The following is a 15759-nucleotide window of genomic DNA, read 5'->3' on the forward strand; positions in this document are numbered from 1 at the left end:
TCGCCCACCAGTACCTTTGTAGCCCCCCTCTCACTCTACCCGTCTCTAGCCACCCTGCTACATGGTGTTTCGCATGTCGGCAAGGAGGAGATGGTCTCTGCTATGAGTAAGGCGGGGTGGTGGGCTCCCCATTTCAGCTCCTTTGCAACCCGCCACTGTGCCGCTTGTGTTACTTGTCAAAGCCACAATGTAGGCAAATCTGTAAAAGTAACACAAGGGTTCCGGGGTTTGCCTCAAGCACCTTTCCTACACTGGCAACTTGATTTTGTACAAATGCCAAAGTGTCAGAAATATGAATTCATTTTAGTTATAATATGTCTATTTTCAGGTTGGATTGAAGCCTTTCCCTGTCGCAAAGCTGATTCATTGTCTGTTGCAAAATGTCTGTTAAACCACATTATCCCTACCAAGGGAATTCCTGCCACTTTGTCTAGTGACCGGGGAACACATTTTACTGGAAAAATTGTTCAACATCTAAACCAGGTATTACATGTCACCCACCTGTTGCACTGCCCTTACCATCCACAGAGTGCAGGGGCAGTTGAAAGGCGAAATGGTGTGCTTAAAAATAAGATGGCAAAAATCTGTAATTCCACAGGGTTAAACTGGCCAGCTGCTTTACCACTGGCCCTTATGGAAATTCAGTCATCCCCATCCCAGAGACACAAATTGAGTCCATTTGAAATCATCATGGGACGCCCTATGTGAACAATGGCTACTATTACCCCAGTCCCAGACCTAAACCTAACTCACAGCACGCTCCTCCAGTACTGCAAAGGGTTAATGCAAGCTGTGAGCTCCTTCCATTCGCAGGTGCGAGCAGCTTGGCTGATGGAACCCACCTCTGCTGCCTGTCACACTCTTGAGCCTGGTGATTGGGTCTACCTGCGGCACCACCTTCGGAAGCACGCCTTGGAACCCCGCTGGAAGGGTCCATACCAGGTACTGCTCACCACCCAGACAGCAGTGAAATTATCCGGCATCGCTGCACAGATCCACGCCTCACAGTGTAAGCCAGTGCCACTTCCAGGGGACCAAGCACCTCTGCAAGACCACGCAGAACCAGCTTCAACCCCAGAAGACAAAGAGGAACAGCCTGCAATACCTTACAATCTGCGCTCTCGTAAGGGTTGCCAGAAGCAGAGGGTAAGCAGACAGCAGGACCCAACAAACAAGAAGCAGTAGTGAGCCTAGCGCCTGCTGCCTGGTGGACGTAAAACCGTGACTGCGGTTCCCTCGAAAGGGGTTGTCGGAACCAGAAAGGGTCCTGCTTCCAACATGTGTCCTTTGAGAAGCTTAATCCTCAGCTACTGTGTACTGAGGGTCTGGGGAATCCAGAGTGACAGTGACAATTCTTTCATCCAACAACAGGTGCAGATAGCCCAGATCCTGAATATTTCTAATTGCTGGGTCTGCAGCCACATCCCAGCTCACTCACAAGCTAGTATCCCCACCATGGCAATCCCTTTGAATTCCTCAGAGCTTGCTGGAGAACCCTATCCACTTAAAAGGACATGGAAGGAAAATGACACTTGGGGGCTGGGAAAAACATATGTTCCTAAACTTATAAGTGTGGTGAAAGGAAAGGGCCACTGGTGCTGGGTGTGTAATGGGACAGGGCTGAATCTAGGGAGGAGCAGCTGTCTCCAATACATCGTGTCCCATGGTGTATGGGACTATTCAAACTAGGTTGGAGAATGGCGAACCGGGTATGGAAAGATAAACTTCCTCTCAACCTGGGATCAAACCAAAGATTCAATCTCTTGCTCCCCCTACAGCCTCCCTGAGAAAAACAGCACCATCTACAAATGTCATGTAAATGCTACCTCTTCTCCCAGTGAAAATCATCCTGTGCCCTTTGGGGGATACTATTCCTCCTTCGTAAATTCTTACATGTCAAAGGGTTGCAGTCAACCCTTCCCAGCTTTAATGGGACATCATTGGGTTTGTGGGGAAAATGCTTACACTGTGTTACCAGCAAATTGGTCAGGTATCTGTTATCCTGCTTAGCTTTTCCCACAATTCCGGGTGCTTCAATCCCTCCCATGAAATCGCCTCCGTAATTTCAGGCGAAAAAGGAGGGACTTGCCAGATGCTAAATGGTATGTGGATAACATAAGCCCCCTAACTTGGGAAGAAGCTGTTGGCATTTCTTTAATCCCAGTAGGGGGGGTAATTCACCATGCAAAAAGGCTTTTAAGGTTACAAGCGGTGGTTGAGATCATGGCCAATGAAACAGGAGAGAGCTTAAAAGCTCTAGCCAAAGAAGCAGGAGCGGTCCGACAAGTGGCCCTCCAAAACCGTCGGGCATTAGATATAATACTGGCAGCCAAAGGAGGGACCTGTGCTCTAATTGGAACAGAATGCTGTGTATACATACCTGATAATACTAATGAGGTAATAAATCGTGCTAGCCATCTGGAGCAAATTGCATACCTTCCCCACGAAGAACCAAGTTCCTTGTGGAAATGGATAAGTAACTTATTCAATTTCTCTAGTCTGGGAAACTGGTTGTTTCAAGGAATCCTGACTATCCTATTTGGAATTCTAATAACCTTTGTGTGTTTTCAATTGATTTCTTGTTGTATCCAAAACTGCACAAGACACACCATCCATCAGGTTACCCCTAACCAGAGTGCTAATCTAATGTTGTTAAATGTCACCAGTGAAAGTAATGAAAAAGAACGATTGATGTATGGAATCCAGTAAGTCATTGGTCATGGGCGTAGCCTTGACCAAAAGGGGGGATTGTGGAAGTATAACATTGTATAAGTATAACGTTGTATAAGGGGACATGCTGGATACATTGTATATGAGAGGGCATGCCAAAACATGTTACAAAGTATCTGAGGGAGCACACGTAGGGACAGTTAGCTTTTGAATGGAGAAGCAATTAAGATGGAGCCAGCGCGTCTAAGAAGCAGGCATCAGAATGGAAGGTGTGAAGGGCAATTAGTTAAGTTAACCGGAAGCTGTTAAAGGAGATTGTTAAGGGTGGCAGGTAATTGAAGACACGTGACTGGTCTCAGGGATCTCAAAGGGTGGTGACTAAAATCTTTTTCTTCTTTTGTCTGTAACTTGTCTGTAACTTGTTCTCCAAAAAACTGTATAAATTAAGAGACACAAGCCCCACTCGGGGGGCTCACTTCTAAATGTATTAGCAGAGCGGCTTTGCTAATAAAACAGAGTGGTCTGATAAATTGTGAGTCTGAGTCAAACTTTGACAGATAGTAATTAGCAGTGGTGAATATATTTAATTTTTAAAACATAAACCTAAATATCTCCCTCCGACAACTAGCATTTTTCATTCATTGTCCCTACACTAAGTCTAATTCACCATATTTTTGGATTCTAAATAGGTCTGTATCTTATGTTTGTATAACACCTAAAGCAGTCATGTCAAACCTAGGCTAATGAGTGGGTCACAAGATTGTCATAACCATGGCTGTCTCTCAGGTTAAGGTAGTTTTGCTAACTGCAGCTGCATATGTAGAATTCGTGAGGTATGCTGACAAAAACACAGCAGTGCTTTTATTGTATGAAGAGGGAGCAAACAGCTCTTACAATCAACATTGTGTGCAATCAGTTCACAACTCGCTTCACGTGCTCTTTCTTTACACGCACTGCACTTTAGTAATACCTGTAGAAAAACACTACACAGATGGAAACCAGCAGAATCTGGCCACCCTGTACATGCGCAACAGTGGGAAAAAAAATATCATGGAACATCAAGGGGTCACACTTTGCCACTTTACCACTGACCTAGAACATACCTAGAACATATGGGATACTACTAGATGCAATAAATAACAATTAATAAGGATAGAGCTGAAAATATTCCATTTTGTCAACTAAGGGTTAAAAAAATGCATGAACTAAATAAACCAAAAACTACAAAACCACTAGAGGTCTCTAACTCCTTTTATAATAAATTCTAGGTTTTGAATGACGAAGAGATGCTTCCTACAATGTTGTGAAAGAAAACATATGATCAGTTCATAATACTGTCATTCTAAGAATGTATAAGAAGCTCACTGACACACGCTCTTCAAATATCTCAAAGCTGCTATTTGAAAAATCCAGGTTTACTCTTCATTTGCAGTCATTTAACACTTGTGATAGACCATAGCCAGTGAGCTAAAGTTAAACCTGGTCCAACAAGGGAGGATTCATTAAAAGCACAGACGCCAAATAATTTTGGGGGACAACCAAAAAGAAAAACAGAGCTGGGCATGGAGGTCATAGGGCCAAAAGGAGGGAGCCAGAAGGAAATATGGAGCAGAGAGCCCCAAAGGTGTCGAAGGAGCCCGTGGATGCCGCTCAGAAGAATTCTGCCTGAATGAGTGAAAGGAGTAAGGAACGGAAGTAGGCCACAAAGTTGAAGTCCACCCCCTCCCTTGGCCAGTCTCCTCTCCTTGGTCTTGTAAATGGTCACCTTGGACGTAACCAGGATGCAGCTGATGAGAAGATCCCGCGACTCTGTGGGGCCATGGATAGGGAGTAAAAGGATAAGGAGGAGGATAGGTGGGGGGAAATGCAGCCAGAACCTCAACAGAAAGGTCTGGAGGAGCTGGAATAGAGGCTGTAACCTGGCACACTCAAAGTAGATATGAGCCAGGGTTTTCCTCATGCCACAAAAGGAAGAGGTGTTGGGGACCAGGAAAACTGCACCAAATACATGCCCATGTTCACAGTGGCACCATGGAGGATCCTCCAGCTGATGCATCCAGCAGGCCATGGGACCAAGGTGGAATACAGGCTGGCGCACTGGGGCTCCCCACCCCCTGCTGCTGGTAAAAGGTCCTGCCACTTGGTGAGACTTGAGGGTGGGGAAGTGGAGTGTGAAGCACGAGTGTGTACAGGTGACATCTTAGCATGGTTCAGAAGGGGACTGGATGCAGGTTGTGGAGCCAGCTTGGGTGATGAGGGTTAGGTGGTCAGAAGGCATGCAGGGTCAGGGACCTACAGGGGTGCATCCTCTCACAGCACCTGGCTGAGGTAGACTCAAGCAGCAGAAAACAAAGTGGATCTCTCCTCCTGAAGTACGTGCTGGGCAATGTGGAGGGTGGAGACCCCTTGCACTGAGTGGAAAAAAACACTTGCAATGTACACCCCAAGAAGGGGAATCTACATCTCCAACATACACCCCAGAGTAGTCCATGGCAGTATAAATCTCCACTCTACCCTTCAGAAGAGATAATATCAAGAGTTTAGTAAACAGTTATACACAAGCCTAGATTCAAGTGCTCTCAAGCACAATGTAGTCTAAATAAATCAAACAGGCAACTATTGATAGAGTGAACTGAATATAAAAAGACCTCATTTCAGGGATATGCAAAGGGGAGAGCAGGCCCCTTGGGGAAGCCTGAAGTTTCATAGGGCAGGACACAGCACAATTGACTGCTGGGTCTCAGCCATCTCATTAAAAATGTTGAAATGTGTTACTGGTTTTAGGTATGTGTATTCACCTTTATATACCGAATAATAAAGCTTTATATTCTACATACTTATTTTCTTACACATGCCAAAAGGGTTTTTTCTCATATGACCATAACCAAAATTACCATCAGTTTGGATTACATTAGACAAATTGTGGGGGGAGCCCCAACAATTGAATATAAAAAGGGGCCCAACGTAAAAAGTTCGCTCACCACTGCCTTCTTTCACAACATGTAATATATCTCCCCCTACCCCCCAAAAAAACCTCTTAGTGAATGTGAATGTATTTTGAATGACATTCTCCATCTCAGCAGGCTCATATACTAATTGGAAAAACATTTTTATACACATCCATATTCTTCATGATAGTAACTCTATGCTCCACCCTCTTGCAAATTTTATTCCCATTAAGAATATAAATATTTTGTGTGTTCCTGTGGGTAATGACCATTCTTTGTTCTTGGTGGCCTTATAGGTACTTTGACCTCACCTTTTCTCCCATCACAACACCCTGCTAAGCTCCTCTGCAATACCGGTCAAGGGGTATATCTACACAGCAGTGGAGGATGTCACCATGCCACTCTGCATGTTGGCAGATAAGGCACACTCCCTGCAGCCGTGGCTCCTGAGGCCATACACAGGACACCTCCACCCTGCCTGGGAGGCATTCAATCAGCACCTCAACCACGCCTGCAATGTTGTGGAGCGGGCCTTTGGGCACCTAAAGAGGCGGTGGAGGTGCCTCCACACATGGCTGGAGGTTGGGGTCCTCAACATATCCCAGGTGGTTGGTGCCTGTTGCATCCTCCATAATGTTGTGGAGGGAAAGGGGGATGCCTATGTCCTTGTGGGGAGCTCTCCAGACAGCTCCAGCTATGAGCAGCCGGGCACTGCCCCCATCACCAGGTCCACTGAGATGGCCACAGCATCAGGGAGGCCCTCAGGCAGGCCTTTGTCGATGGTCACCCCGATCCACATGCACATCCCATGCACATCTGCCACCCACCGTCCCTGCAACCCCCGCCCCCACCAGCACTCTGTACCTGCACATCCACCGCTCACCATCCCCCTGAGGGACACAGCACAGGGTGATGTATAGTTAATAAACATTTATCAAGAACATAAGCACTGTCAACAATGTACAGGTGTCGGGGTGAGGTGTGGAGGGGTGGTGGGGACTCTGAACTTGGAACGGGGTGGGGGGCACCTAGCCTGGAGGGGGTGGGGGGGACTCTGAACTTGGAAAGAGGTGGGGAGTTCATTCTGGGGCTGGGGTGGTGGGCCGTCAGACCCACCAGCCCCTGGAGCCCCTGCCTCCCTGGGTGCAGGGTCCCTGGTGGAGAGGAGAGAGTGTGGGGTAAGGGCGGGGAGTGGGCCCGGTGGGAGCAGTGGGGGCGGGCTCAGTGGGGGCAGTGGGAGCAGGTTCGGGGGAGGAGCTGCCAGGGCTGGGGGGGCCAGGAGGCGGGCAACATTGGCCACATGCTCCCAGAGGGTCTGGCCAATGCCCTCCAGGTGTTCAGCAGCCTCTCCCATGCTGCCCTCCACCACTCTATCTTGGCTTCGGCAAGCCACAATCGCTGCTTGGCCTCCTCGGTCTGGTGCTGGCTGGCTGTGTCCTCCTTGGCCCAGGGGTCTTCCCTCCATCTGCGGGCCCACCGGTGTGCAACATGGAGTGGCATCCGGGCACCTCTGATGTCTGCCCAGGGGCTCTCAGTGAGCAGGGATGGCACTGGGCTCTCCCTGCCCATGGATGGTGCGGCTCTATGGAGACGCGGACAGCATGTCAGTAATGTGCCCCAGCCGGAGGGGGATATGGCTGTGGCCCACCCACCCGAGCCCCGCCTCCATGGGGTCCCCAACCCCCCATGGGCTGGGCATCCTGTCCAATCAGGGTGCATCCAGGGGTCTCTCATGTGGGTGGCCCTTTCTGGCCTGCGGATTGCAGTCCATGGGTGCTGTCCAGCATGGAGCAGCCACCGCCCTGTGTGCAGCTTGCAGTGCTTTCCACTGGGGGCAGATGCTGGGCATCTCTGGTGGGCTACCACAGGGTGCCACATAGTATGGTGGGCTGGCATGTGTGTGGCCTGGGACCACTGGTCCTCTGTACGGCCAACTAGCCTTTGTGTCGCCCCCCACAACCCTATGGAGTGGGCGTGCTCCCCTCCATGTACATACCAGAGGGTCCCTCTATGATGTCCAGGGATGCCTGGCTCCCAGTCGCCCAGCTGGAGGAGTGGGAGGGGATGTAGATGGCGAAGTCCCCCTCCTTACTCGACCACTCGGTGTTTCCCTCAACCTCTAGGGTCCGTGGTCCAGGCTGCTCCTCCACTGCTGGCTGCAGCTCGTCAGGGGATGTATCCAGGAATGCCAGGGGTAAGGAGCTGTCCCAGGGCCCCAGAGCTCCCGGAAGTAAGGGCATGGGGCTGGAAGTCCTGCAGCTCCCGCTCCATCCAGGAGGTGGCCCTTTTTTTCTCCCCCCGGGAGCCCTGTGGGGGCTTGGAGGTGGGGCCATGGGGCTCGTGCAGGGACTGGCTGCTGGCCATGCTGCAGTGCTGGAGCATGGGGCTGGAGCACGTGCGGAGGCTGCTCCTAGCACACTCTCAGCTTCCTGCCACAGATTTCCTGTGTGCGTGCAGCTTTAAGGTGGCCAGACACAGGGACCATAGAGCCCCATTGCTGCCAGCTTGAGTGGCCCCGCCCTTTAGCTGACCAGCACCATGGAGGACCTGTCTTTTGAAAAAGTGGAATGTGGAGCGTCTACACTCATACTCTTTCAATTTAGTTTTTCAAAGAGGGATGATCTTCCTGACATAGGATTGGGGTTTGGATTTTGATGTCTGTGGCCCATTCCTTCAATTTCCTTTTGGAAGACAGTGTTACACGTGTGGATGCTCCTCCCGTTCTTTTGAAAGAGGGCCACTTATTTTGACGTTTTGTGCACATGTAGACATAGCTTTTGAGATTAGTCCTTGCATTGGGCGTTAACCAATATGAAATACTAGACAACATCTAGCTTGCTACTTAAAAGTAGTTGTGAAAGAGTATGAAATCTCATTCTTTCTTTAGCAAATGTGCATATCACCAGTACTGCAGCCTTAAGAAAAGTTGGGCCCACACAGGTTAAAAAAGTAAACATATATTTGTATTTTAGAGAAAAGTATTTCTGAGTCAATGATTTCACACTAAGTTAAACTGATGTGTAGGAATAAAAATAACCTTTGTCTAAGGCTTCATAGAATCTTATTGGCATTCAGGTTTACGCTAAAAGATTCTTGCACTACTTGGAATCAAATTATTTCCTACAGCCAATAGATGTAAACTTATTCTCAATTTTACTACAGCCAAGCAAATTCTGAAGTCCTTAGTCAGTTTACGCTGAGTTCTTTTACTCAGTTCTTTAAAGGCTCTTCTGCAAGGGCTTGATGCAGAAGTTGAGGTCATGCTTGATTCAGACACCAGTTCTTGTGGAACACTACAGGTTTGACTGACAGTCTTTTAAGATTGATTAAAATAACCCAATGGCCTGTGAAGACTTATCACAGTCACTATATGCGGACATGTTTTCAGGCACTGACTCTTTTTGAGTACTGGTTCCCACTGCAGGAAAATTAAACATGGACATGATACAGGGTTATGAGGCAGATCAGAGCTGGAAAAGAATAACCCCATGTCACCTGTAAGAAGTGAAGCTTAAGGGAATTTTCCTTGTTAACACAAGTGCTACATCTGTACTACCATGGAACATCAACCCACTCATGGTCTATCTTCTGGGGTTTGATTTTGCACACATGGCAAACGACTGTCTCAGGGGTCACAGTCGACCCCTGTGCTCCTCACAAGAGGCAAAGAATAAAGAAAGTTGATGGGAGAAATGCTCCCTTCAACATTCCCCTGTGCAGACAGACACTGAAGTCATCCATAGATACATCGATTTTAGCTATGCAATTGGCACAGATTGAGTTGAATATTGAGTGCTTCTCTGAGTTGGAATAGATTTTGTGTTTGTACCTCAATGAGAGATGGGCACAGCTTGAAGCCAGTGGAACTGGCTATCCTTATCATCATTGCAGTGGCTCTGGAAACAGCTCACAGGGCTAAAAATCTTAACAACAAATAGATATGTCTACATCATCACTAATGCCTACTGAAAACTATTGAGAATAAAAATTATATACCATGATCTTGATCAGGAGCCTCAAGGTTGTAACCATAGCCAAGAAGGGTGCGGACAGCCTCCCGGAGGCTATCTTTGTTTGACTTCTTGGTACGATCATCCAGAAGGGCATATGGGACAAGACGCGGGTTTCGTCGATTCTTCACATCCTATAGAAGGATAAGTTATTAAAAATCATTGTAGTTTCAGAAAGACCAAGTTAAAGTGAAACATTTTACTTACAAATTAAATTGAAAGCACAGATAAAATGTACAGTAGCAATCAGTTTAAAAAGTTTAATTTGCAAAAAGTGAAATGAAGTCTTGTAAACACCACACATACAATAAGCACCTTGCAGAGGAAACTGAAGTTCTTGAAACCGATATGGACAGTGAATTCAAAAGAAGCAAATTCTTCACAAATATTGACTGTTGGCAGCATGGTTTAATTTTTCTTCATGTTCACCACATAACATAATTGAAATACCATTAGACAATACCAGGCATGAAAAATCAAGAACACAAATCAACTGTTTACAATCTAAGTTTGCACTCTGTTGGAATGGGGATCATGTTTTTAATTCTGTTTGTTCAACAGCTAGCACAATAGTGTCCTCGTCCATGACTAGAGCTCCTGGGAGCCCCCATAACATAAATACTTCATAAATAATAATTGAGTCAGTCTTATACTACCCAAAGCCAATGGTTCTTTTGCCATTGATCTGGATGGGAGCAGAATCAATCCCAAGATTCCTATTGTTATATACAAGAATAAAAGTGCCACAACACTGAAATCTAAAACTACTTTTAATGTGAAATACTCAATACTCATTTTTGACAAAGAAAATACCGAATTTTACATTTCTTGTAAGAATCCAAGTGTAAATGCCTTTCCCTCAGTATGCTGTTCTGCTGTGAAATCGTGTACTTTTACTATAAGACAAACAACTAAAGCTCTCTGCTCCCAGTGTGGAATGCAGTTAACTTAGCTGGTTTGTTTTAAACACAGAATGCATTTTTCCTTTGCTAATGTCATTTCAGTTGCACATGTTGCTTATATGGTTTATTAACTTATGTTATGACAGTGCTTGTGAGTATTATACTTTGTATACTTTCAACTGCCACACTTACGGGAGCCTTTTGGCAGTGGCAGAAGCAAAGCAATTCATCTCTACATATCCTTGCTAATTGCACGGAGGTTAATGGCAAAGTTAAAGGCTGAATCTGCCATAACAGATTTACTATCGTATAGGAACAAAGAGAAAAGATGTTGGGAACTTTTTATTCACAGGAGACATCAACAATTCTGAAAATTAAAATATCACAAAAGCATTGTTTTAATATTTTATTTTATCACAGCTCCAGCTTTCAGAACTTTTCAGCTTTGCCCTGAACTCTCTCCCCACCACACATTTTGGCATTGTCATACAGCAAATATTGTATGGTAGTGCAAATACTTGTGCCTTTTCCCCTCTTTAGCTATCACCTATCTAGCTAGCTGGTTGAGTAACATCCTGGTAACTAGACCTTACACATATTAAAATATAGTGTTTGCCTTCCAAAGGTTCAATTAGTTCCCAGGGCAAAAGGGATATTTATGTAGATTTTCTTTCTAGGCCAAGCCACAGCATAAAAATGACATAACCTGGATGTTAAATGGGCCATCAAGAGAATGAAGGTATAATAATATATGTAATATATATAATATATACATATAGATATAGATATAATAATATATAGCAGACACACGTCAGGTGCAGTTCCCCTCAAGAATGTTACCAGTCACTCAGGTGGCGCATCAGGAACACCCCTCTCACAGCTATGAAAACAGGTAATAGGAGGAATGTGAGGAAAACATGGATAAGCAATTAATGTGGGAACAAGTTAAACTATTTACAAATATCAAGTGTTTATAAATAGAATACCATGGGGCACCTAATTATTTCGTTCTCACAGCCACAGATGCTTACAACATATGGATCAATAAATGATAAACAATCACCTTCTATGACTGAATTTAAGGAAAATTCCCTTAAAAGTGTATTCAACATCAAAGAGGCTATTTTCCAATGAAGTACAATGCAATACTTCTGTATTTGGCTCTGGTGTACCTGCAGTTTGTATATGGTCTCCAATTATGATGCCCATAATTCAAGAAGGATGTTGGTAACTTGGAGAGGGTTCAGAGAAGAGACATGCCAACAATATAAATCAGGCGTGGGAAACCTCTGGCCCATGATCCAGATCCGGACTGTAGCTTGCCTTGATCTGGAACCCGAGGCTCAGGGTTCCCCTCCCCTCCATAGAAGGGGAGAGGGTTTGGAGCCCCAAGCCTTGCAGGCCAGATTAGGTAAGCTGGGGCCTGATCAAGACAGCATGCTCTGCTGGGGGCTGGGGCCAGGAAGCAGCTCCCAGCTGCTCTGCCACTAGGTGATGTTCCCCCAGCCAAGGGAAATTGAGGGGGAGCAGCAATGGCCTCAGCAGCATTGCCAAGAGGCTTCATACTGCTGCTCCTATTGGTCAGAAATCTGGCTAACCAGAGGAGTGGAAGGCAGTGCCTGGGAGCAGGGGATGGGGTGAGGACCTATGCGTGTCTGGCGGTGAGCAGGTAGACTGCACCCCAGTCACTCAGACCCCGCATCCCTTCCCATCCAGATTCCCAGCCACCACCTCCTTCCTTCACTCTTCCTCTCACCCCACTCCCCACCTGCTCCCTGCTCCTGTCCCCACTCTCCCAGACCCCTCACCCTCATTCTGACCCCTCCCTCCCAGACTCCACACCCTGCACCCGCCTTGCACTCCACTCCTGCCTCGAACCCACACCTCTCTCCTGCACTCCCCACCCAGATCCATCATTCCCCAAACCATTCTGCACCTTTCTTCCCACCTGGCCCCCCACCCCCAGCCTGCTCCTGCACCCCTTCCTGCTCAGACCCCCCATACCCCTGCACCCCTCTCACCTAGACCCCCATCACTCTCCTACAACTGCCTCTCTCAGCCTACTCCTGCACCCCACTCTGGCCCAGATCTCCCACCCGCAGCCCATTCCTGCACAGACTGCCCATGTCCTGCACCCTCTATACATAGCTTGTCGTCTGTGCAATGCCTGTACCATTCATGTTTCACACGATTGTTCAGAGGTTTTGGGTGGCTGATACTTTTCATGTCAGTTTTTATTTTAAACATGGACTAAATCAAGACATGATTTTTTCCCAAGTCATCGCAAGTGGTATTCAAATTAAGTTTTGTTAAAGTCGTAGCTAATTCTGTTGAAAAGTGTCTTAGATGTATTCACCTCAGAATAAAAATCCTATTCCCAAGTTTTACCTTAGAGGCTAAACTTTGTTTTTGGAGATTGTAACACGTCCCGTGACGCCCAGCCCCTTGGTCTAGGGCGGGCGGCAACAAAAGAGGGGGTTTAGGGCACCAGCCCGCACTCAGTTCGGGCAGTCAGCGGCTCACCGCTACCCCCGTACAGGCCCCCGCCCTCAGTCCAGGGCGGGGCAGCAGTACACAAGAGTTATATAGTTCTGGGCCCAGCCCTCAGTCCAGGGCAGGGCAGCAGTTCACAAGAGTCAAGCACCGGCCCAGCCCTCACTTTGGGGCGGGGCAGCAACACAAGGGAAAACACCAGCCCAGCCCTCACTTTGGGGCGGGGCAGCAACACAAGGGAAAACACCAGCCCAGCCCTCAGTTTGGGGCGGGGCAGCAACACAAGGGTCTACAGACAGGCTCAGCGGGGGCTGGCCCTGTCAGGGAGGGGGATAGGGGGTCGCAGGCCCTCCCACTCCACTGCGACCCGGCCCGGGGCCCTGGGGGTCGCTCACGTGCAACCCCGGCAGTGGGGATCCAGACCGCAACACACTGCCATTGGTTCGTGAGCGACGTTCCCCGGGCCACTTCCTACCTCACCCTCTGTTGGCGGCAGGTCCCAGTCCATCTGGTCGAGGGGTCCTCCTAGGTCGGTCTCCTCTGGGTCATCCACCTGTGGGGGCTCCGGCCAATCGTCCATGACCACGTCGTTAGGGTAGTCAGGCGGTGGCAATACAGGAGATGCAGGGCGGTCCTGGGTCTGAGTGTTGTAGGGATCCGCCGGGGCTCTGGGGCGGCCTGCTCCTGGGGCCTTTTCCAGGGCAGGGGGTCTCCACCGGCGGGAAGGTCCTGGTAGGTCCGGGAAGTCCGGGTAGTCTCCTTGGGGCATACGGACCCGGGGTTGCATGGAGCCTCTGGGGGCCTGCTCCTCTGGCCTGGCCGGGCGGCCGCAGGCCCTCTCCCTTTGGCCCCGGGGAGCTTGTGCAGGCACGTCCTCCCTGCCTGGAGGCCCAGCACTGAATGGCTCCCGAGTCCCGCCTTTGGCTCTTCTAGCCCTTGGCCCCGCCCTCTGAGGGGCGGGCCTCTGGTCTCCTGACTCCGGCCCCGCCCACCAGGGCCTCTGCATAGCTTCCCCGGCCTCCGGGTCTGCAGGAGGCCATACTGACCCACTACAGAGATATGTCTGCAGCTCCTGTTGTCTTCAGTGGGAGTTGCACATGTGTACAGGATGCAGAATTGGTACCCATTTGTTTCTAATTAAACGAAGTTATGAATACAGTAGTATTTTCTAGCAGTTTTCTAGCACTCTACTTTCTGCAGAATTGTATTGTCATGAATGAGTGCAGGGAAAGGGGTTAATCTTCCTGAAGTAACCTGAATGCCAGTTGAGCCAATGGGAGTGAAATAATTGTTTGAACTGAGAACAATTACTGTTCCTGGGGTTTTGTCTCCATTGACAGCAGAAAGAAAGACAGAAGCCGCGTCTACACATGCACGCTACTTCAAAGTAGCGGCGCCAACTTTGAAATAGCGCCCGTTACAGCTACACGTGTTGGGCGCTATTTCAAAGTTAACGTCAACGTTAGGCGGCGAGACGTCGAAGTCGCTAACCCCATGAGGGGAGGGGATGGGAATAGCGCCCTACTTCGACGCTCAACGTCGAAGTAGGGAACGTGTAGACAATCCGTGTCCCGCAACATCGAAATAGCGGGGTCCTCCATGGCGGCCATCAGCTGAGGGGTTGAGAGACGCTCTCTCTCCAGCCCCTGCGGGGCTCTATGGTCACTGTGTGCAGCAGCCCTTAGCCCAGGGCTTCTGGCTGCTGCTGCTTCAGCTGGGGATCCATGCTGAATGCACAGGGTCTGCAACTAGTTGTCAGCTCTGTGTATCTTGTGCTGTTTAGTGCAAGTGTGTCTGGGAGGGGCCCTTTAAGGGAGCGGCTTGCTGTTGAGTCCTCCCTGTGACCCTGTCTGCAGCTGTTCCTGGCACCCTTATTTCAACGTGTGCTACTTTGGCATGTAGACGTTCCCTCGCAGTGCCTATTTCGATGTGGTGCTGCCCAACGTCGACGTTCAATGTCGACGTTGCCAGCCCTGGAGGACGTGTAGACGCTATTCATCGAAATAGCTTATTTCGATGTCGCTACATCGAAATAAGCTATTTCAATGTAGCGTGCATGTATAGACATAGCCAGAGAGAGAAATATTTCCCAGGTAACTGGAATGAAATATCAGAAATAACCTGACCATTGCAAAATCAGCCACAGAGGTGTAAGAACAAGGGAAAGGTATAATTAGATGTGTTCAGGTGATGTTTTATTTTAAATGTGGATGGACTGTTGGCCTGTTACCTTGTTTTGTTTCTTGCTACTCTGTTTTCTTTCTCTTTTGTGTTGTTGTTTGACTTGAGATTTTCCCTCTGTAACTTTTAAACTGAATCCCAGACAAATATTTTTTCCTGCATGCAGCTCATAATTTACTTTTCTATTGTTTTGTGAATAAATCATTGTTGTAAGTAACTGATCCCATTTCTGTGTCCTCAGACCAAACGGTCAGTAACTGAATTACAGGTTTTTGTACCCAAGCTCTCTCTTGAAGGGGGAGTAAGAGCTTGGAGTATCCCCAGTGGAAGATGTCTGAGGGTGTCTTCTTGGGGTAGGTAGGTCTTTTCTTACTCGGTGGTGGCAGTCTACCTTCCAGAGTCCAGGAAATCTGTGACTTTGGGAAGTTTGTGAATAGGCAAGGTGTTTTTAAGCTCTGTGGGTCCCACTTTCTGCATTCAGAGCGTGGAGTGGGGAGGAGCCCCTAACAAGTGTCTTCGATGTCTTGCGTCCTTTCACAGCAAAACGTAAAACAA

General features: G+C 48.1%; 1 protein-coding gene across 13 annotated transcripts in view; it reads right to left on the reverse strand.

The window, feature by feature from the left end:
• RYR2 (ryanodine receptor 2) overlaps positions 1-15759 on the reverse strand; it is a 975983-nt gene that overhangs the window by 458362 nt on the left and 501862 nt on the right. For all 13 annotated transcript variants that reach the window (XM_074990102.1, XM_074990110.1, XM_074990109.1 and 10 more), the window contains one exon: positions 9615-9762. In XM_074990102.1, coding sequence (XP_074846203.1) covers positions 9615-9762 — 148 coding nt within the window. The remainder of the gene's footprint in view (positions 1-9614; positions 9763-15759) is intronic.

Source organism: Carettochelys insculpta, chromosome 3 (genome assembly GCF_033958435.1).
Source record: "Carettochelys insculpta isolate YL-2023 chromosome 3, ASM3395843v1, whole genome shotgun sequence".
NCBI lineage: Eukaryota > Metazoa > Chordata > Testudines > Carettochelyidae > Carettochelys > Carettochelys insculpta.